This window comes from Podarcis raffonei, chromosome 16 (assembly GCF_027172205.1).
Source record: "Podarcis raffonei isolate rPodRaf1 chromosome 16, rPodRaf1.pri, whole genome shotgun sequence".
Lineage (NCBI taxonomy): Eukaryota > Metazoa > Chordata > Lepidosauria > Squamata > Lacertidae > Podarcis > Podarcis raffonei.
This window is the reverse complement of record NC_070617.1, coordinates 26,483,517-26,506,643: the sequence shown is the minus strand read 5'-3', so window position 1 is coordinate 26,506,643 and position 23,127 is coordinate 26,483,517. Positions and strand designations below refer to the sequence as shown.

Here is a 23,127-nt window from a genome sequence, read left to right as displayed (position 1 = left end):
AGTTCCCAGGGCTGATGGGATCTTCCTAACCTTCTGGTGCCCTTCTGGACTACAGTTCCCAGGGCTGATGGGATCTTCTGTACCAGCCAGATGTTTTGCACTCCCAGCTCTCTTCAGCTTAAGGAATGGGGAGCACGTGGCTCTCCAGATGTTGCTGGATTGGAACTCCTTTTGGTCCCGGCCAGCACAGGGATGATGGGGGTCCAACATCTGGAGGGGCAGATGCCCCATTCCTGGTTGTAATTTAGACATTACACTTTCCCAGCCCTGCCTAAAGATGCCAGGGATTGTAAACCACATTGAACATTACATTTGGAAAGGCGGTATATAGATAAAACGTGATATTTATTTTGAAGACGAATGCTCTGCCTCAGGCAGTCCTCAGGCTTGCAGGATCTACTTTGGGTTGGTTTTTTTACTAGAACTCTATGTGATCGACTGACTGTAGCCTGGTGCAGAAGACATATGCTTAAAATCAGCAAATTCTCAGGCCAGGAATTTGTTTTGAGCATCAGAACAAATGGAGGCTTACACACACACACACACACACACACACACACACACACACACAACAACAACAACAACAACCCATTGCTGCTGGTTACTGCAATATTTCTTAATGTTGGAAGTAACATTTAGGGCGTTGGTATTGTTTTGCAGTTGCTGTTGTGAAACCAACAGCTCTCCAGATATTATTGACCTGCAACTCTTATCAGCGCTCACCACTGGATTGGAAAAAAATGTAAAATATTAGCACAGAGTTAGTTCTTCCTACGGTGGGTTCTGTGGTCACACCCTGGTAACAATCACCCTGTTCGCTGTTTTAGCCACAGGGTCGCAGGGTCGCAGGTGTAGGAGCCAGAGTCTGTCTTGGGCAGACAAGGGAATTAATCAATGAAGTGGTGGAGTGAAAGAGGAAGGAAAACGCACTTGGGCAATGAGGAAAACGTCAAAGTGGGTGCTAATTAAGAGGTGGGGAGATGATGGCAGGGTGGGCACCAGAAGAGCCTGGCTGCAACCTCTTGGGCTTGCTGATCGGAAGGTTGGCGGTTCGAATCCCCGCGATGGGGTGAGCTCCTGTTACTCTGTCCCAGCTCCTGCCAACATAGCAGTTTGAAAGCATGCCAGTGCAAGTAGATAAATAGGTACCGCTCCGGTGGGAAGGTAAAACGGCGTTTCTGTGCGCTCTGGTTTCCATCACGGTGTTTCGTTGCGCCAAGAAGTGGTTTAGTCCTGCTGGCCACATGACCTGAAAAGCTGTCTGTGGATAAACGCCAGCTCCCTCAGCCTGAAAGTGAGATGAGCACCGCAAGCCCATAGTTGCCTTTGGCTGGACTTAACTGTCCAGGGGTCCTTTACCTTTTTTTTTTACCATGCCCAAGGGAGTGACAAGTCCAATAGTCTGTGCCCACTGTGGCCAGGAACAGCAGCAGCCCACTCCCCCTCAGTGGTTCCTGGCAAATAGCATTCAGAAGCCCCTTGCCTCCCAAATGGCTAAGCCCTCTGTTCACACTGCGGCCAGCCAGGTGCTCCCAAGGAGTAGCCAGGTGCGTGTCCTCATCTGCTTGATTTGGCTCGCTGGCGGGGCGTCCTCGCCCTCTCCTGCGTGCAGGTCAGCAGAGCTCAGGCGGGTAGACTGCGTCGGAGGCGGGAAGCTCCACGTGGCGCGCGTCTTCCTCGCCTTCCCGACTTAGGACCCTGCAAGCGCCTCGGGACCAGCGGAGGAGGCGGCTCCGGGAGGCGGAGCTGAGCTCCTTCAAAGGCCCGGCTTGTTTACGCCGCAAAAGCTCCGCCGAAGCAGCCGAAGGCAGCGGCCGCAGCAACAACAACCCAGGCACCCGATCCGGATCACAGCGCCTCCTCCTCCTCCTCGTCTCCAGACCGCCGTTCCTCATGGAGTCTCGGTGGGCGCTTCTCCTCCTGCTCCTGCAGCCGCTGCTCTGGGGCTTTGGCTCGGCTACGGAAGGTGAGCGGCGGTGGCCGGCCCTAGCCCCGTGCCTCTTTCGCTCGCCCGCCTGCCTTTGCAGCGGGGCGGTCCTGCTCGTTCTCCTTACGAGAGCAGCTCCGAGGGGGGCTCCGACCCACCTACGATCGACGCCCGCGAGGAGCCCCCGACCCCCTTCCCTCCCGCGAGTTCCCCCCGTTCACACGTGCAAGCTCCCCTTCCCCCCGTCGATTCTGCGCGTGTGAATGCACGCTCGCACCAGTCTGCTGCGACCGGAGCAGCAGAACCCGTGCAGGAAAACTCCACTATGCCTGCTGTTGCGTTATTTCGGTTAATTTTTGTTTCTGAGCCCGGACCCCACGCTGGCTTAATCGGGAGCAAGCCTCCATGGGCGCAACGGGGGCTCTGCAGAAGAGAGACTGAGGCGGGGCAGGCGCACTCTGCATGTGCTCAGATGCACACCCGGAGGTGGGGGGAAAGGGCGCACCCTCGCTGAGTCGTGCACGCATAGAAGCGTCTGTGATGGGGGCGCTTGATCCTTAGTGCGCATGCTCCCTTTTCTCCTGCCTCAAGCAGGGAAGGGAGGGCGGTGACGTATCTCTTTAATTCCGCTCCGCCGGCTCCTCCCTCTACCCCCCTCGCCATTGGTTCGTGTTGTCTCCAGGCCTTGAGCTCGTTTCCTATTGGTCGCTGTCTTGGGGTGATGTCATCCTTCAGCCGCAGAGACCTTGCGGGGTAAACAACCCAGCCACCCCCTTTCGGGGAGAACAGGCTTAGCCACGCCTTCCTGCACGTGGGAGCCCCTTTTAACTCTGGGAGGGGGCGTGGCCCCGAGGTCCCTCCCCCTACTGCTGGAGGGCATGATCTGTATCTACATCGGGGCGAGTTTCCAACCTGAAATGCGCAGGAGCCTCTCCCTGTTACTTTCTTGCGCATGCTTGCCTAGCTCAGCGAGGACCTTGCAAGCGGGGCCGCCAGCCAGTGAGCTGCAAGGTGGTGCGCGCTTACCTGGGAGTAAATGCCATTTACCTGAATGGAGCTTACTTTTGAGTAGAGACGCATGTAGTCTTGGAGTCAATTTGATTCCCTCCCCCTCTTTCTTTTTTCCTTTCTCCTCCTGTGATGAGGCTGCATTTTAATGTTTTAATGTTGTATTTTAATCTTGTTTTTAAGTTGCATTCATTCAACTTGTTTTTATTATTGCTTGTTAGCCGCCCTGAGCTGGGGAGGGCGGGGCATAAATAAATATTATTATTATTATTATTAGTCTTAATGATTAAGGTTTTAATCGGTGGATTAAACATGCAAATGCATAAAACACCCTTTGTTCTCATACGAGGCAGAGCGGTGTGCTAGCAGATGTCTGCTGCTCACGCAAGACATTTTCGCTGCTGGCTGAGGGAGGGGAAGGTTCTCAGAGTGGCGCTAGTTGGATCAAGCCAAACAGGTGATTTAGTCTAGCATCTTGTCCTTACAGTGGTAAGCCAGATACACACATTATGGGAAACCCATGAGCAAGCAGGGCCCAAGCACTTGCGACTGATATTTGGAGGTATTTATTGCCTTTGACTCTGGAACTCATGGCCACATGGCCGTTGGGGCTGTTAACCCTTAATAGCCATATCTGCCAGGGATTTATCTACATTACCGGGCTTTAAAGACATCCAAGTTGGTGGCCATCGGTACCTCTTTGTGGGTGCAAATTGCATGAACTGATTTTTATTGTTTTCAATACTGTATTTTAATTGTTGATACCTGCCCTGAGACCTTGGGGTGAAGGATGGGTGGTAATATTATTATTAAAAATAATAATTCAAAACTATTTCATCATCAAACCTTTTATTGGCATCACATACAAACATCCATAACATAATAGTACAGAGTTACCACTTCCCCTGTGGTACAAAACATTTACCAAAAAAAGAGAGGAGAGGCAGAGCAGACTATTGTCACATCTCAAGGTCCCCAGGGAGATCAGTCCAATGTGTTGATAAAGATATTTGGCCACTAACTTGGTAAGCTCCTGGTCATTCCCCAATAGTAGAAAGTGTATGACCTCCGACTCTTGTTTCCGTTTGGGGATGCAGAGTTGCTCTCGGAATTGCTGGGGGAGATCAGCATATAGTTTACATTTAAGAACCATATGAGTAAGAGTTTCCACCAGGTGGTCAACATCAAAACTATTTGGAAGGGTGTGTTGTCTCTTGGCAGCAAACAAGGCTGGACACTGTCTTTCCTTGCTTTAAAAAGAGCATCCATTCCTTGAGCACACATGGAAGAGGGTCAGTTGTGGGCCAGCTGTTCCATCTCCCTGATCTGCTGTTGCCCCGCCCCCCATTTCTGCGTTGCTCCGTTTAGTGTGGCAACTCTGGAACTCCCTGCCTATTGACACCAGACAAACACCTTCACTGTACTCTTTAAAGACCTGCAAAACATGTTTTTGTTTAGACAAGCCTACCCAGACACAAAGCATGTTAATGTATGTTTTAATCTGTTATTATTTTATTGCCGGTTGTCTCTTTTGAATACTTTAATGAGTTGCTTTTACTGATACTTCTATTGTTCTTTTTGTAAAGCACTTTAAGGTCTCTCTGTGTGTCTTACAACCAAGCGTCTGCATAAATTTTATGAAATAAATAAATTTTATGAAATAAATAAATGAGTGAAACAGCCCTATGCTGGAATCTTGAGTTCCAGCACTGGGGAAAAATACACCAGGGCAAGAGGTTTTAAAGTGGCCTGACGCAGGGCTGGTTCTTGGGGCACACACACGCTTTTGAACGGCCCCCTTCTCACTGTGAAATATTTTGATGCTGACAGTCATTTTCCTGTCCCCTCCAGATGCAACCTCTGCCGTCTCCCCGGCTCTCACGGTCAAAACGGCAGCAACCGATCAGGTTTTCGAGCCTGCCAACAGCTTGCCATCCCGGAGCGAGGCGGCTGCAGTCCAGCCCGTTGTCGGGATCGGCCAGAGGGTCAAGATGAGATCGAATGAGAAGAAAGACTTGGGCACATTGGGTAAGGACTAAAAGACTCCCTAGGAATGTCCTTGCAGCGGCTTTGTGTGTAGCCTGGCTCGTTTCAGAATTGCAATGACTAAAAGAGTTGGGAGAGGTTTAGTTTAGGCTTCCCCCAGTCTGGTGCCCCTACAGATGGATTAAAACTCCCTCCTAGAGGGGCACCAGATTAAGCAAGGCAGGGTTAGTTTCAAAGGAGGCTGTAAGAGCCTTTAGGCAGGGGAATGGATTTCCTCAAAGACTTGTTCACTGGACATTTTTAAACAGAGGTTAGATGGCCAATTCTTTAGCTGTGATTGCAGTGGGTAGGACTAGATGACCCTTGGGGTCCCTTACAATTCTATGTTTCTATGAGGCCAGACTCCACTACATCTGTTGGGTGGGTGGAGGAAATGGGTTCACTCAGCAGGAAGTGGGTAAGGTGTGAAGAGCTGGCATCCTGCGAGCTCTTTCTGTAAACAAGACAGCTGTTTCCTGGGGCAGGGTTCTGAGAATGTAGGCCATCATTTTAAAGCCCTTTAAAAAGTCTTTTAAAGGGTTTTCTAGTTCAAGGGGGAAGTGTTTGTGCAGTACAGACCTACAGAAGGGATAGTCATACAGCTTCACTCTGCATTTTGCCCTTTCTAGCTGTTTAATTTTAGACGAGCCACCCTGCCATTTATATATTACATTACACCCCACATTTTCCGTCAAGGAGCTGAAGGTGGTGCACGCAGTCGGTCCGCCCCCATTTTCTCCACGCAACAATCTTGTGAGGTTGGTTAGGCTTAGATGTAGTGACTGGCACCCCAGTGAGCTTCGTGGCTGAACATGGATGCGAACCCAGGTCTCCCAGCACTCTTAAGCACTACACCACACTGGCTCTCATTTTTTGGAATGCCTTGGGTGCAGAAAGGCCAAAAAAGTGTGTGCACACGTTACTACTTAAAATTTAGGTGTTTAAAACCTGCACTTTCTCAAATGTGTGCCAAGGCGGTTGATGCAGCGTGCAAAGTTATAATTGGGGAAAGCATCCGTTGCGTTGCTTTATTTTTTTTTTAAATGATATTTTATTAAGTTTAACAATAGAAAAATAGAACAATAAAAACACAGAAAAAATATAAAACACAACAATACAAACTTTCACAATACATAAAATACAAACATTTAACAAGAGGAAAAAAAGAACAATCAACACACACAAAATAGAATAAGAAAAACACACATCACTCTTTTCTAATTATTCATCTTCATTTAACTTATTTTCCTGACTTCCTCACGCCTCCCTTTTTTATATCCCTTTTTAACAATTAGTTCAGCAAATTCGTATCCTACTACTTTATCCTTATATATTTTACCTCCCAAATTTATAATTTTGAATTTTTATCTCTTCTTACTAGAACCCCTTCATTTTATTTCAATGTCATCAGCATTCATACATTTTACAATACTTCTGTAAATAAATTTTAAATTTCCTCCAATCTTCTTCCACCGACTCTTCTCCCTGGTCTCAGATTCTGCCAGTCATCTCAGCCCCGTTGTGTTGCTTTATGTTGCAGGGTTTGGGGGCAGACTGCAGCGGTGTGCTTAAAATATGTTGCATCTGTTCTCTTTTTTCCACCTACAGGCTACGTGCTGGGCCTTCTGATGATGGTGATCATCATTGCAATCGGAGCAGGCATTGTCGTGGGCTATGTCTATAAGAGGCAAGTGAAGGGCCTTTCATTGATCATTTGTATGTTGTTATCTTCTTCTTTTGCATTTTAAAAAAATTTTTAATAATTTTTTTATTAGATTTTCCACCGTGATAACACAAACCACAAAGCAAGATGATACACAAAAACAGAAAAATAAAAAAGAAGAAAGAGGGGAGAAAAGAGAAAGAAAAAAAGGGGAAACAATAAACAGATAAACAATAACAACAAACTTAATTCTTCACAAATCCAGCCTTTTAAACATCTTGGTTGACTTCCTCAAATCCCTCCCTTCTGAGTTTCCTTGTAATTAAAAGTAACAGCTTTCCAATACCATTATTAAACTAAAACAATTTCCAATTATAGTCCATCTTATTCACTTCTCTTAACATTCTAAATCCCATTTATTTAATTATGACTTAATTTAATCCTAGGCCTATTTGTTTTTTTTCAAGTAATTTCTAATTTTTTATATTACAGTATTTATTCAAATAGTCTTTGAATTTCCTCCAGTCCTCTTGAAACTCTTCTTCTTTCTTCTTCTTTTGCATTTATTATATATCCCTTTTTTCCTCCAAGGAACTCTCTGTGGGGTGCATGGTTCCCCCACCCCCTCATTTAATCCTGTGAGGCTGAGGGAACACAGTGACTGGCCCAATGAGCTTGGTGGCCCAGTGTAGATTTGAACCCTGGTCTCTCAGGTCCTAGTCCGACACTCTTAAACACTGCACCACATCAGCTGTCCCTCGTGTAAAACATTCTCAGCAGATCCCACCCTTTGGAACTCCCTGCCTATTGACACCAGTCAGGTGCCTTTGTTGTACTCTTTTCAACGCCTGCTAAAACATTTTTTGTTTGGGCAAAGCCCATCCAGGCATTTAGAATGTTGACATTTATTTTGATGTGTTTTTTAGCTTATTGCTGATTTTTAATTATTTTTAAAATGTTTTAAATAGCTGTTTTTCATAGAATTGTGGAGTTGGCAGGGAAACCGCAAGGGTCATCTAATCCAACCCAAAAATCACAGCTAAATAATTCCTGACAGATGGCTGTCCAACCTCTGTTTAAAAACCTCCAACGAAGGAGAGTCCACTGCCTTCTGAGGCACTCTGCTTAGATTCCAAAAGTTATTCCTACTGTTAGAATCTCCTTTCTTATAATTTGAACCCATTGGTTCAGGTCTTACCCTCTGGAGCAAGCTTGCTTCATTTTCCATGTGATGACCTTTAAATATTTGAAGCTGGCTACCGTATCCCTTCTCAGTCTCCTCTTTCCCTGGCTAAACATACCCAGCTCCTTCAACTGTTCCTCATAAGGCTTGGTTTCCTGACCCTTGATCATCTCAGTTGCCCTCCTTACTGAAATTTTACTTTTACTGATAAATTTGTTTTATTCTTTTTGTAAACTGCTTTGAGGTTTGTTTGTTTTTTGCAACCAAACAGTGTACAGTGGTACCTCAGGTTACATACGCTTCAGGTTACAGATTCCGCTAACCCAGAAATAGTGCTTCAGGTTAAGAACTTTGCTTCAGGATGAGAACAGAAATCGTGCTCCGGCGGCACGGCGGCAGCAGGAGGCCCCATTAGCTAAAGTGGTGCTTCAGGTTAAGAACAGTTTCGGGTTAAGTACGGACCTCCGGAACGAATTAAGTACTTAACCTGAGGTACCACTGTATAATTTTATGAAATAATAAAAGAGTGTGCATCAATTTGGAACCTGCACCACCACCACATCGTCTGACACCCCCCTTCTCCCTCCCTCCCTCCCCAGGGGCAAAGATCTGAAGGAGCAGCACGAGCAGAAGGTTTACGAGCGCGAAATGCAGCGGATCACTTTGCCGCTCTCGGCCTTCACCAACCAAGCCTGCGAACTGGTGGACGAGAACACGATAGAGGTGCACACGAACCAGACCCCCGTGGAGGAAACGCACAATGGCGACGCCCCACTGATGGGTCAAGCGGGCACTCCTGGAGCCTGAGGAACATGGGTGGGGGCACCCTAGGAGATGCCCTGCTTGCACCCACAACGGCTGAGACTCCTCTCTCTTCTCACCAACGTACGTGGGAGTTTCATTTGTATTTCTGGTGTTTTTTTCTGTTCGGGGAGGAACAAGAAGCCTGGAAGAGTCTTGACGAGGCTCTGAAGACGTGCAAGGACTGGCTCACCCATGCTCATCCATTGTTGGGGCGTTTGGGTCCCAGCTGCATGAAACTGAATGCCACTGGACGGTCTGGTGTGGCCTGAGCCTCTTGCGAGGTCCAGCTCTTCCTTCTGCCCCTGATGGAGGGCAGGAAGAGAAAATTCAGCACCTGCCTCCTGCTGTATAGACTGCACAGTCTCTCTCCAGTCAGGAAGTACCTGTCTATATCGCCTCCTCTCGATCTTCTTCCACGGAGATGGCTTCCACCGGTCCTAGTGCCTGCAAATCTGTTACAAGTGGAGAGCTGTAGTGTAGGTGAGCTTGAAAAGCAAAAGTATTCGAACATTTGAATGTATTTTTATTTTTTCCTAAAGTGGAAGGCTGCTGTCAGAAACAGCATGGCCCTCCTTACAAACCCCTGTATTTAACAACCACAGAGTTTTCTTTATAGCTTGGTGCTTAAACTGCCTTTTCAAAAACAGTCAAGGAGGAAGCTTCCCAAATAGGAGGGCTTTTTTTTTTAGAGGGGGGTGGGTGGGCGAGCCGGGCTGTCCCTAGTGAGCTCTCTGCAAAATATGTATCTTCTGTCTTACGTACTCCAGGACTTCTAAGGCCAGGGACAGATTCTTACATGCTGGGAGTTTCAATTTACAGCCATCTTTCCCTTCGTGATCTTTGTTGAGCACAGCAAGACAGCTCAGGTATGTTTCCCTCTCCCCTCCCAGCACACTTTGGGGTTTAGCAGATATGGAGACGAAAGGGATCCCCAAAGGCATTCTGTAGAGGGATGCCGTTTCCAGAAAGGCGACTTCAAGGCAACGCTAGGACCACAGGAGGGAAGAGGGCTCTTGTGCTCGAATCCTGCTGGCAGGTTTCCTACAGGCATCCGATTGGCCTCTTAAGAGGGCAGGATTCTGGGTGAGATGGGCCACTGGCCTCATCCAGCAGGCTTCTCTTAACATTCTTAGATCTGCCCAGACGGTGCCGGCTCAAGCGCAAAAGCTCCTTCACCTCCATTTGAGAGCCAGCCAATGACTAAGTGATGGATGGCCTTCCTTTCATTGGGGTTAGCAGTTCAGGGTTTTTTCCATAGCGCTGGGCCAGTTCCTCTGTAGCAGCTGTGCAGGCCAAGTGGTGGGGTGATTTATGCGGTGGCTTTGTCAGGCAGCATTTGAGGCAGAGAACCAGGATCAAGGAAGTTATCCTGCGATGCTCTTTGTTAGGCGTAAAGCACACATAACTTCTGTTCCGCCAACAAATAACTCACTTTAGCCATACTGACTTTTTTTTAAAAAAAAAATACAACCTTCACTACTCTAGGAAGGTAGGCCAACTGCTGAGAGTGAAGGTTTCTTGTACACTCCGGTTATGCAAAACAGAGATGGGAATTTTGTTTGTTTTTTTTAAAATAAAGACGTTTCAATGCCTTTGAACACCATTTCCTTGTAAGTGTTTTTAAATACCTCATGAACTATGAAATAAAATAAAAAAAGAATTGTTCAGGCTGTATTTGTGTTATTCTGTGGAATGGTCAGGTGTTGCAACTAGAAAAACTACAGCTGCCTTATTTTTGAGTCAGATCGTTGATCCACCTAGGCCACCTGCACTGACTGGCAGCAAAGGTTCTCCCAATAGTCCCAAATTTTATCCACTTAAAAAGCAATATTCCACACCTTTTCATCTCTGGTATTCCTTAAAATGGGGAGGCTAGTGGTGTGGTGAAATAGGTAGGTACACAACCCCCACCCCATCAGTTGAGGAAAAGTTTTGAACCCTTTCTCCTACTCTTCAAAATATTCTGGTGAGCTCATCTATGTTATGGAGCTTTCCCCCCATTTTGCAGCCAACCCTAAAATTGCTGGGGTGAGAAGGGTAGAAAATTTTTCTTGGGTTGGAGATGAGCCTTGCTTAGGTTAAAAGCAAGGATGCGAGAAGGAAGCTCTGGCCCTCCAAAATTCCACAAGTCCCAACCAGCAGAGCCAATGGTGAGGAATGATGGGGATTGTAGTCCATTGACAGCCGGGACCCAGCAGGTTCCCCATCCCTGCCTTACAAGAATGCAGAAGGAAAGGGTAGCTTCACAAAACAGAAAGATGGCCACCCTTTCCAAAATGCACTGCAGCAGTTTGGTTGCTGCTGCTCCCCTTAATCTCTGAAAGAAAGAAAAACTTGGAGGAAAAGTCCCCAAGGCCTCCCCACTGATGCCCACCTCCCCACTTTGTCCCACCACCCTTTTTATATCCCACAGCTTATGGCACATCTGCAACAGCCCTCAGAACTGGGTTTCAAGACCAGCAACAGCAAACGCTGCTTTGATCCAAAATTGGCCACATTTTGAAGATGTTGGCTGTCCCTTTTAACACAGAAGTCACTTTTGTTTCCATAGGATAAAGTTTATTGCTTTTAATTTAGTCAAAACCGTTTTGGTGTGCAATCAACAAGAGTCCAGAATCTCTTGAACACGTGATCCAAGTTTCTCCTCTCTTCGCCCCTGTTTATAGAGGGGGACCCACATTTATTAAAAGAGGAAGAAGGGAGCGAAATCTTTATCAAAATGCCCTGGGCCTGGAGACCACCACTGGCATAGGGCTCAGGAGGTCCAGTGGCTCTTAACCCTTGGGAGGATTAAGCCGGATAACTGGAGTTTAAAATGGCTTGGCTAGTAGGGACCTCATGTATTTTGAGCTGCTTGAGGTCCAGATCCATGGTGCAATCTTAGGAGAGAGGACCGAAAGCCACGATGACTGCACGCCCGTCCCAAATTCATGCTAGGTTGGGTTGGGTTTCCCAAGGAAAGTGACTTTGCTGAGGCCCACCAAGAACAGGGGAAGGATCCGGCCAACTGAATCCATGTAGTGTGTGTGCTGTCTTCACCAGAGAAGACAGAAGCTAGGAATGTTTCCCTTTCCATTCTTGGTATATCGAGGAAGAGTGTGTGTAGATGCAGGCCAGAACCAGTGGTGTCTTAGTTCTAAGGGAAAGAGAAGCCTGAAATGGAGGACAGAGGTAGGTGACTTAAATCAGGTTACAACGAGGGCTTCAGACTATCAGACCCAAATAAGAAAGTGGTCTCATTCCCTGTCAGCTGCAATTAAATGGTGAATTGGGAAGTAGCTCTTTGCTCAAACCCAGCTGTTCCAGACCAAGAAGCCCCTACAGTGTGAGGCCACTGAGCCCCAAACTAGGACAGCCTCACCCTTTCTGTTCCCACTGCAAAGTGGCTCAAACAGCCGAGAGCAGCCTGCTACTCTGGAGCAACCCTTTGTGCTCACTGGAGGTTGTTCTTCCCCTTCTGACATGGGAGGTTGGTGGAAGCCCAGTTCGCAAGTTGGCTGTGTAGTGTTTTTGAACGTTTGCTTGGAGGTATTTGTAGAGATGAGGAAGAGAAGGGGGATCCTTTGCAGGAGAGAGGCTGTCTTTGAGCTGCTCCTGAAGAACTTCCCAACTCCAAGAGGAGTGGGGAAGGCAAACGCACTCCCTCTGCCTGCAAGTAACCTCTGCTGACTCTTCCATGCCTTTTCCAACAGCAGACAAGGCACCCAGGTTGGGGGCAGCCCAGCCTGCCCCTCCCAGGCAAATGTCCCAGGCTCAGGAACCTTTATAAACACTTGCAGTCTTTTTGAGGCCCAAGGCACCACTGTGATAGAGACCTGCAAACAGGGCCTCACAATTTTGTGTTTCCAAAAGCTAGAGAGTGTCAGTACTAAAAGTCACAAGCAGGACAGGATTCTGCTTCCAGAACATGCCACAAATCCACAGGAGGAACGTAGTCCAAGGTGAGGCAACGGAAGGCAAATGGGTGCCTTGTTAATGTCCTGTGAGGATTCGGAACATCAGCGCTGCCCCACTCCCTCCCCACAGGCAATTTATGGAAAGTGCGCACAGGTCTTGAGGATTAGGTGAGGTTTTCAGGTAGCTTATCCCGGATCAGCCCGTGCTGCATGCTGACGTTGTGATCCAGCAATTCCAGTTCTGACGGAAGAGGGATTCCCAGCTCTCCCAGGTACAAGGAAAGGGCTTCAAAAGAATCCTCCAGTTTGGAAAACGGGGGCCTAGGGAGAGAGGAGGAAAGGCAGTAAGTTAATGCTGTCTCTCTACAGATCAGTCACCTATAGAGAGCAGGAATTTTCTCCAGGTGACCAGAAAGAGATGTTTAAAACCAGCACACAAGTGACTGAAGCAGGTGTGCTAGGAAGGGCTGTGGTTTAGGGAACTCCCACCAGGCCAACCACAATGGAATAAGACAAAAGAGTTTGTGCTGGCTGGGACCAATGGAAATTGTAGTCAAAAACTTCAGGTGATAGGAGGCTGATGGAGAGACTTCTGAACACCCCCAGTCTATTGTGGCATTTTAGGCTGCTCCCCTTCTTCCATCCCCTGTGTTGAGGCTCCAAGAAGGAAGGCAGGAGCCCAGCCTTTCACATGCCCACGGTGGTGCAGCCTGGTCTGCCTTGCACAGAGGAAACAAGAGCTTGTTCCAGCCCTGGAGGGTGCAGTTTCCTTTGGTTCCTGCTTCACGCTCACTTGACATAAATAGTTCTTTTTAACAGCAAACTGCACTGGCAGGAAAAATAACACTTTAAAAGAAAAAGGGAGAGAGCAAAGTCAAAACAAAGGAAGTGCTCTGTCCCCCGTGAGGGTGACCCGCACGCAAATATGCCCCTCAAGCAGAATGCCAGGAACAGACTCCATCAGCCTCCACCAACCTGATGCCCTTCGGTCGTTTCTGGACCACAGAACCTATCAGCCCCAGGCAGAATAGCACCCTCCAAAACATCTGGCACCACACCAAAGGCTGGCACCAGACCAAAAAGAAGCAGGAAGGTACAGAGCCAAGATCTCCCTTCATCCTGCTTTGATCCCTCCAGAGGCCTCACCTGCTCTCTGGCTCTAGCCTGCAGCAGATGGCTGCCAGGGGGAAGAAGGCCGGAGGGCAGTCGGTGGGAACAAACTTCTCCCAGAAGAGCTTCACGTTGAGTCCAAAATCCAGAGTGCGGGGGAGGCAATCTGGATCGGCATACACTTGTCCGATGATCTGAAACAGAGAAAGGAGCCGTCAACGTCACGGAAAGCAGGACTCGGCTGTGTGCTGGCGCCACCACCTGGGGCTGCAGGTGATAGGAAGGAGGAACTGAACCAGATCCCAGGAGGGAAGCCTGGACAGGAACAGGCCCTTAGGAGCATTTGCATGGGAGAGGAGAAAGCAAGAAGGGAGGGCAGGAAGGGCCATGGTAGAACATCTGGACTTTCAAGCAGAAGGTCCCAAGTTCAGTCTCCAGTGGCATCTCCAAGTACGGCTGGGAGAGACTCCCTGCCTGAAATCCTGGAAAGCTGCTGCCAGTCAGAGTAGGCAATACTGAGCCAGATGGACCAATATTCTAACTCAGCAGAAGGCAGCTTCCCATGTTCCCAATGGGGAAAGCGGAAGGGGTGATTATTAATGCAACAAGTTTTGGAGAAAAGATTCTACACTTAGATTAGCAGACAAAAAGCAGAGGCAGCGCATTTAAAGGCTGAATCTTTATTTTTCCGAGTTTCTCTGGCCAAGGACCAGGTGTGTAGTAGTAGTAGTAGTAGTAGTAGTAGTAGTAGTAATAATAATAATAATAATAATAATAATAATAATAATAATAATAATAAATTATTTATATCCTGCCTATCTGGCTGAGTTTCCCCAGCCACTCTGGGCAGTTCCCAATTGAGTGTTAAAAACAATACAGCATTAAATGTTAAAAATTTCCCTAAACAGGGCTGCCTTCAGATGTCTTTTAAAGATAGGATAGCTGCTTATTTCCTTCACATCTGAAGGGAGGGCGTTCCACAGGGCAGGCGCCACTACTGAGAAGGCCCTCTGTCTGGTTCCCTGTAACCTCACTTCTCGCAATGAGGGAACCGCCAGAAGGCCCTCGGTGCTGGATCTCAGTGTCCGGGCTGAACGATGGGGGTGGAGATGCTTCTTCAGGTATACAGGACCGATGCCGTTTAGGGCTTTAAAGGTCAGCACCAACACTTTGAATTGTGCTCTGAAACCCTAACATGCAGAGAAGCTTTGAGGATCCTGGTGGCCAGACAGGAAGCTCAGGTACCACTTATTTATTCCTCAAATTGCTATACCACCCTTCATCTGAGGATCACAGAGCGGTTTATAATATAAAAACACAAAAATACATACCACAGCAACAAATGAAAACAACAGCACCCCCCCAACAGTATTTATTTTATTAAGGAGCATGGCAACTTCTCACTTCTGAAGTGGCCCAGGTTTACCTCGCATAGCACAATCCCAAAGGAAAAGATGTCCACTGTCTCATCATAGCTCTGCCCTGGAAGGAAAGAAAAAAGGGAGAGTGGCTTTATTTTCATAAAATGGAGAAAGCACTGAGTGTGATTGACAGAACTGGTGGACCAAGAGTTTGCTAAGAGCCCTCAGGCAGTAGAACCAGAGTTTCCTGCCACACAGTCTATTTTTTATTGTCCCAGTGATTACATATGATTCCTGCATGCCTAACTCAGGGCATCATTCCTGGCATTTCCCCTGCTTGGGAGCAAAGTTCAGGGCAAGAGATGGCACCTTGCCCAACGCCATTCTGTTAAGTATCATGGCTGTGGAGGGGACATTGTCAGACTTTCAGAGAGGACAGGTTTACAGAAATTCCTGCAAATCCAGCAGCTGGGGAAGGACCATGATGGCCCAGTGGCAGAGCACCTGCTTGGAATGCAGAAGGTCCCGGGATCACCATAACCAGACACTGGAGAGACCTGTCAGGAGTAAGCATGGACCAATGGTACCAAATAGTATGGGAAACAGCCCTACTAGAAAAATTAACTAATAAACTGAAACTGACACGGGGACAAACAGAAGAAGACGCCTTCACCCCGGTATGGCTCCCCTTTATCACATACACAGCCCAACAGGACAATGACAATAATCCACCAACAGCATACAAATCAATATGGCTAACCTGATCCAAAACACCCACCCACCTCACTCACACACGAAAACAAAGATCACCACAGCCAATCACAAGCAAACAATCACACCCTAGGCCAACCCCAACCTCTCTCACCACCAAAGGAACACAAGTGAACAACACAAGCAACGCTGACACCAAACTCTACATACATTAAACATAATAGAAACACCGCCACCCGACCCCACCCCCATCCATCTTCCCTCTCTCCACCCCCCTTTTCTTTTTTCTTCCTTTTTTCTTCTCCCCCTAATGCCTCAACAAATGAAACGGATTTGTAAAAATGTTACATGGAAGAAGAAAAAAATACGAGGCACTACACTTCTGTAAAACAAGAAAATCCTTAATTAAAAATATTTTAAAAAAAGAAGAAGGTCCCGGGATCAGTCCCCAATGGCATCTCCTGGTAGGGCTGGGGAAGACTTCCTACCTGAGACCTTGGAAAGCCACTGCTACTCAGTGTGGACAATATGGAGCTAGATGGACCGATGCTCTGACTCTGTATAAGGCAGCTTCTTATGTTTTTTATTTGGGAAGGGCTAGAGCTCAGGGGTGGGACACGGGTGGAGCTGTGGGTTAAACCACAGAGCCTAGGACTTGCCGATCAGAAGGTCGGCAGTTCGAATCCCCGCGAGGGGGTGAGCTCCCGTTGTTCGGTCCCTGGTCCTGCCAACCTAGCAGTTCCAAAGCACATCCAAGTGCAAGTAGATAAATAGGTACCGCTCCGGCGGGAAGGTAAACAGTGTTTCCGTGCGCTGCTCTGGTTCGCCAGAAGCAGCTTAGTCATGCTGGCCACATGACCCGGAAGCTGTACGCCGGCTCCCTCGATCAATAAAGCGAGATGAGCGCCGCAACTCCAGAGTTGGTCACAACTGGACCTAATGGTCAGGGGTTCCTTTACCTTTACTTTAGAGCTCAGGGGTAAAGCACTTGCTTTGCATGCACAAGGTCTCAGGTTCAATCCCCAGCTTCTTCAGGTAGGGCTCAGAGAGACTCCCTGACGGAATCCCTTAAGAGTTGCTGCTGCAAGCCAGAGTAGGCAATGCTGATGTAGATAGACCAAGCTCACGGTATAAGGCTGATCCGTCCTAAGACAGCTCCTTCTGCACTCTATTTGGGGACTTCCCTGGCTTTTTTCTGGCCCATGTAGGACCAGTCTGGATAGTTGGCCTTGGTGAAGATTTGAGGTTTTCATCCCCCAAAAGTTTTTGATTTGAGTTTCTACTGAAATGAGGCTGCATCTTAATGTTGCATTTTAATCTTGTTTTTAAGTTGTATTTTAATCAATTGTTTTTATATCTGGTGTTAGCCGCCCTGAGCCCGGTCTCGGCTGGGGAGGGCGGGGTATAAATAAAATTTATTATGATGATTACTTGTGAAACTTCTTACCGTTCAGCATCTCTGGTGCCATCCAGTAGGGGTTCCCCACCACTGTGTAGCGCTTCTTCCGATCACTCTTGCGCAGGGTCCGCTTCTTGGCCGATGGCTTCTCCAGGGTGGGCTTCTTCCTCTCCTCTACAATCAGCCGGGAGAGGCCAAAGTCTGCAACCACCACAGTCTTGTCCTGCAGCCAAGAACAAAGCAGGAGGGGCCACTATGAGAGGCCTACTAGTCTGCGGGGATCAGAAGGCACAGTTTCCCCAGGAGCAAAAATATCTATAATAGATGCCCAGGGTCAATAGCAGTGCGTCCCAAAGTGAGGGGCAGTGGCGTAGCGTAGGTTGTCAGCACCCGGGGCAAGGCAAGTAATTTGTGCCCCCTAACCCGTGGATTTGCACCCCCTAACCCGTGGATTTGCGCCCCCTAACCCCCCAGATGTTGCGCCCGGTGCGGCCGGTCCCCCCTGCACCCCCCACGCTATGCCAGTGGTGAGGGGTACTACCCAATGGGGAGTGTTGGGTTTACCTGCAGGGGGTAAAGACCATAAAAGGCAAAAGGGTAGTGGGGGAGGGGGCACTGGAGGTATAAGTGACTATTAGACTTTGAAAACCTGGTATCACTGGATCAAGTTCTTTAAAAAAGAAGCAATTAAACTATATACAGTGGTAGCTCTAGATGCGAACGGGATCCGTTCCGGAGCCCCATTCGCATCTAGAAGCAAACATAACCAGCGATAGCACGTCTGTGCACGCGCGCGTCGCTTTTCGCCGCTTCTGCGCATGATGAGTTGCGCAAGCGGAGCGCAACTCAAACGCGCACATCCCAAAGCACAATCAACCCGAGGTATGACTGTAGTTTTAAGTGGATTTGGAATACAGTAAATGGGCAATTAACCTTTTTCTTTTTGAAAGTGTTTTTATTTGATTTTACGAATTCATTCACACTCATGATCACAAATAATAATAAAATTTCACAAGATTCTTCTGAATCTTAAGACTTCCCTCCTCCCCTCCGTGGGTTCTTTAAGTAACTTTTTAACTGCATATTATAAGTCCATCTAATTTGCAATCCTCCACTGCATCCAAAATCTATATATCATTGCAAGAGTTATTTGAAACCTGCCAAAGAGTTCAAGTGTTTACAGTGGTCTTTCAAGTATGATATAAATTTGTCCCATTCTTTTTTGAAGTTTTGATCCTCCTGGTTTCTGATTTTCCCGTTGGAATAAATAGGCAATTAACTGTTACTGCTCTGAATTTTGTTGTGTGCAAACCACTATTCTGGTTTTTTATAGGGTATGTGGAACTGGGAATGATTTCATGGAACCAAGGGGCAGTGGCACCAAAAGTTTGGGAACCCCTGGTTTATAGGAGAAGGGAGGAACCACAGCTCAAAGAAAAACCTAACAGGTATTTTTTTTGGGGGGGGGAGCAAATGCACATTGCTTAAGTCACCACCTGCTCTTGGCCTCCAATGAAAACGTCAGGCTTAAAGACACCCAAGTTCTGAGCAACGGTGCACCCCCTCTTGCTGGGATACATTTACAGCACTAACTTGGACCTATGAGGTCTCTGTGCGCAGAGAGGCAGAGGGCTCCAGCTCTCAGCTGTTTTGCTTGGTGGTGGGCGATGGGGAGAGACCGGGGAACTCACCAGCTTGATCAGGCAGTTGTGGGAGTTCAGATCTCGGTGGATGATGGACATCGAGTGGAGGTAAGCCTGTGAAAGGGAGAAAAAGGGGAAGAGAGGCATTTGAACCAACACTGTTCTCCGGTTTGAGTCTGGGCCACTTCCAATGTGGCACTTCTGGCTGAAACCACTCAACACTCCCACTGGCCTATCTCACAGGCTACCCAAGTGCCTCCAAGTCATTGCCCTTGGAGGTGGTTGGGGACAAATAGAAGAAGACACCTTCACCCCAGTATGGATCCCCTTTATCACATACATAGCCCAGCAAGACAATGACAAAAATCCACCAACGGCATACAAATCAATATGGCTAACCTGATCCAAAACACCCACCCACCCCACTCACACATGAAAACAAAGACCACCACAGCCAATCACAAACAAACAACCACACCCTAGGCCAACTCCAGCCTCTCTCACCATCAAAGGAACACAAGTGAATAGCACAGAACCTGCACAAGCGACGCTGACACAAAACCCACATATATTAAGTATAATAGAAACATCACCACCCGACCCCACCCCACCCATCTTTCCCCCCCTCCTTTCCCCTTCTTTTTCCTAATGTCTCAACAAATGAAACTGATCTGTAAAAAATGTTACTTGGAGAAAAAAGAGAGAGAGACATTGCACATACTAATAAACTAATAAAATCTTTAATAAAATACATTAAAAAAAAAGCCAAGGTGGTGGCTGGGCCTGGGGGTAGAGGAGGCAGGTCACAGGTGGTTTGGTCTGACCCAGAATCCAGTCAGACCAACTGCACTAAAAGCCTATTATGCTGGAGAACACCATGTGTGAGGGGTTCATGTGCAACCAAGAGACCACGGCCGCTGAGGATGCAGAAATGAGCCACCAGCTCCACTGTGGTAAGCCACATGTGTCTGAAAACCGGTTGCTGGAAGCCGCAGGAAGGGAGAGCTGCTGCTGCTGCTGCACTCATGCCCTGCTTTGGGACTTTCCACTGGGGCATCTAGTTGACCACTGTGAGAACAGGAGCCTGGACTAGATGAGGCCCCTTTGGTCTCATCCAGCAGCCAAGCTCTTCTTATGTCCTTATGCTTCTCCAGCAAAGGAACACCCCATCGCAACCCTTTCAAAGTCATGAACCTGGACTGGGGCTACCTGGGCTGCAAAGCCTTAAGAGGCAAACTCCTGCGCATTGGCTGCTCATTCAGAGAGCAGTTCTCATTTCAGAAAGAGGAATAATGCCACTGTTGCCCCCACCGCTAGTGTCTGCGACCTGAGACAATTGCTTAATGCCGTCTAATGGTAGGGCCGGCTCGTTTCTCTCTCAAATGCACCTTTTAATCCCCCTTGCTCAGCATCTCGTATTTTTGAAGCCCTCAAGATGGGGCAGGATATACAACTCAAGACAAGATTCCAGTGGGCAAAGAATGTGTGTATATGTGAAGAACTGGGGACTCACCATTCCTGAGGCAATTCCTTTGGCAAAGCTGACCTTCTGCTCCCAGGGAAATGGATCCTGCAAGGCAAAAGAGAAGGCCCTCATTAACATGTTCCTTAAACAAGCAACATATCTGTAGTGGATGAAAGACGCAATGCTCTTTTCAAAGTCTTTCCCAAAGCGACATTGCGGCTGTGCTGGCTGGGGCTGATGGGAGTTAGGAGGGCATCAGGCCTGGGGGAGACTACTCTAGAAGCCGAGAGCTTTAGTGGCCAAGAGCCACTGCACTTTTAGGGTAAAATTTCTCCTTGCTCATCTGACAAGCTGCCTTCACTCACCATGTTCCGGAGGAAATCCTTCAGAGTCCCGCCTTCAATGTACTCTGTGACAAGGTTCAGCTTCTTGTCCTTGTACAGCACGCCAATGAATTTCAGGACGTTGGGGTGATCCAAGCTGCGCATCACCTTCACCTGAGAAGACAAGACAGCAGTCCAAGGGTTTGGGATGCACTGAGACCTCCTTTTAGATGCTGCTTCTTTTTTTAAAGAAAACAAAGCGAAAAGTATTTGAAGTCTAAGCAGCTCTTGCAGTCCCATCTGAGGGACTGATCCGATCCACACTTGCTCACCTTCAGAACTGCTGTAGGGAGCCCAGGTGTGTTGGCCTTGAAGAATATATATTCCACCCTGCCAGTACAGGTTAGAGCATCAGACTGCAATCTGGGAGACCAAGGTCCAAGCCCCCTCTCAGTCACAAAGCTCACTGGGCAGCCTTGGGCCAGTCACTATTTCTCAGTCTAACCAACAGGGCTGTTACGAAAGTAAAATGGGGAAGCAGAGAACTGTCTATGCCACCTCTGAGTTCCTTGGACAAAAGGTGGACCATACATGTAATACTTTTTTAAAAAGAAAAGAAATAAAAATGGAAATGAAATATAAACATGCAAGAAAGTAAATAAACAAAACAGGGTGGAACTGTGGAGTGGTAAGTTTGATGGGGAACAGGAATTGGTGTCTGAAGGGTGCAGCAAGAGGTTTAACAGTGTCATCGCTGGCAAATGGCGGGGCACTGGGGCCTCACTTCAAGCAGCAACATATTTCTTTTTTATATATAAATTTATTTATTTTTTAAAGCGTTTATTAATTTTCCAATTAAAACATCTAATTAAGATATCAAATCAAATCCAATGAAAATAAAAAGCTAAAATAAAAAAGAGTCCAATTGTCTTCCAAATTGTAATAATTTTTGTTTTGGCTTCCCACGGTCTGAATTCCGAAGCGCTTTCAACATCATAGTCCTGCCTCTCACTTTTTTATATATAAATTTATTTGTTTGTTTTTTCAGATTAAAATTTTATAGTCACATATCCAACATACAACATAGAAACAAGATTCCAAAGAATCGCCTGGACTTTCCTCCTCCCCCCTTTGTGGGCCCTATTGTTAATCATTTCCTCCTGCGTCTTTTATAATAATCCAAATCTTTTACCTCTCCATTGTGTCCAAAATTCACCATTAAACTACAAGTGTTATTCCAATCCTACTAATGATTTTAACTGTTTACAATGGTTTTTAAGATAAATTATAAAATTTCCCCATTCCTTATTAAAATTTTTGGTCTCCCTGATTTCTGATTCTTCCGGTCATTTTAGCCATTTAGGCATAATCCATCAACTTGATCTGCCATTCTGCAGCAACACATTCCAGCCAAGCTCTAGCTTTCCAGAGTCTTGGGCATTATCTGCACGACTTAAAAGCCAAAGAGGAGCAGCACATGACATAATGTTCTTTTGCTCTCTTCTAAGTGGGCAGCCATGGGGTGATCTTCCTGAGCCCCCATTCCTATCGAGGCTGCTGAATAGCAGGACAGCTTAATGCACCCGTTTCAGGACCCGCTTGAAAAGGCTGTGCCTACCTCTGTCAAGAAGGTCTTCTGTGTTTCCTCGTCACAACGGATCAGCTCCTTCATCACCATCACTTTCCCTGTTGCTTTGTGAGTCACCTGAACAGCAAAAGTAAGAAGAACTTAACATGACACTTCCAAACCATTGCACGATCTCACTGACCCTTGCAAGATCTCCGTAAAGGGTCACTGGTAGCAGAGTGGCTTCCCTAGGCCTCTTAAGGGTTGTAATTGGCAGAATCAGGAAGAAGCTTTGCACTCCCATAGACCTTCTGTCCTCCTCTCACACTTGGGAATTAACACATTACTTGATCAAAGCAGGAATTAATGTGTGCGCACACCCAAGGAGGGAGCTCATGGCTTGCTCCTGTACCTCCAACCCAAGGTTTAGAGGGCTGTCTGAACGCAGTTGACGCATTCTTGTTGGTTTACACCTGTCCGCTGTGCTAACAAGATCGCTCTCTGTGAAGCAGAGAAACGGAACACCCCACTTTTAGGCTTGGAAAACCCAAAAGAAAGCCTCCTGTTTTAGAGAGCTCATTTCAGTCTATCCGCTTAGAGAGCTGGTGACAATGTGAACAAGGCTTGTAATGAACAGGCTGAAAGCAAACCAAAGGGAGAGGTATGCTGAGCTTTGTGTGAAGTCTTCAGCAGTGAAGAGCCGCTATATTGTCATTTATTATTACTTTCATTTTTGTTACTGTTGTTAATACAGTGGTACCCCGCAAGACGAACGCCTCGGAAGACGAAAAACTCGCTAGACGAAGGAGTTTTTCGTTTTCTTAGCCGCTTCGCAAGACGCATTTCCCTATGGGCTTGCTTCGCAAAACGAAGCTTGCCCCGCAAGCTCCGGGGATAGCGGGGAAGCGCAGCGCGTCTTCCCCGCTGTCCCCGGACCCCTTTTGAACCAAGGGGCGGCAACGGGGAGAAGCGATTCTCCCCGCTGCCCCTTCCCTTGCTTTAAAACAGGTCCGGGGACAGAGGGGAAGGCGCGCGGCGCTTC

At 47.4% G+C, this 23,127-nt stretch overlaps 2 protein-coding genes across 5 annotated transcripts in view; one reads left to right on the top strand and one right to left on the bottom strand.

Moving 5' to 3' along the window:
• Positions 1–1,286: 1,286 nt before the first annotated feature.
• Positions 1,287–10,213, top strand: PIK3IP1 (phosphoinositide-3-kinase interacting protein 1). Its single transcript, XM_053369249.1, has 4 exons — positions 1,287–1,966; positions 4,787–4,963; positions 6,569–6,647; positions 8,406–10,213. Exons 1-4 carry the CDS (start codon positions 1,894–1,896, stop codon positions 8,611–8,613), a joined length of 537 nt encoding a protein of 178 aa, XP_053225224.1. The 5' UTR covers positions 1,287–1,893; the 3' UTR covers positions 8,614–10,213.
• Positions 10,214–12,618: 2,405 nt separating this feature from the next.
• The window catches only part of LIMK2 (LIM domain kinase 2), a 54,319-nt gene continuing 43,810 nt past the window's right edge, over positions 12,619–23,127 (bottom strand). For all 4 annotated transcript variants that reach the window (XM_053369236.1, XM_053369240.1, XM_053369239.1 and 1 more), the window contains 8 exons: positions 22,137–22,223; positions 20,561–20,692; positions 20,244–20,300; positions 18,779–18,844; positions 17,136–17,310; positions 15,043–15,098; positions 13,653–13,810; positions 12,619–12,827 (listed from right to left, as the gene is read on the bottom strand). In XM_053369236.1, the coding sequence (XP_053225211.1) occupies positions 12,671–12,827; positions 13,653–13,810; positions 15,043–15,098; positions 17,136–17,310; positions 18,779–18,844; positions 20,244–20,300; positions 20,561–20,692; positions 22,137–22,223 (888 nt within the window). In that variant the 3' untranslated portion in view covers positions 12,619–12,670. The remainder of the gene's footprint in view (positions 12,828–13,652; positions 13,811–15,042; positions 15,099–17,135; positions 17,311–18,778; positions 18,845–20,243; positions 20,301–20,560; positions 20,693–22,136; positions 22,224–23,127) is intronic.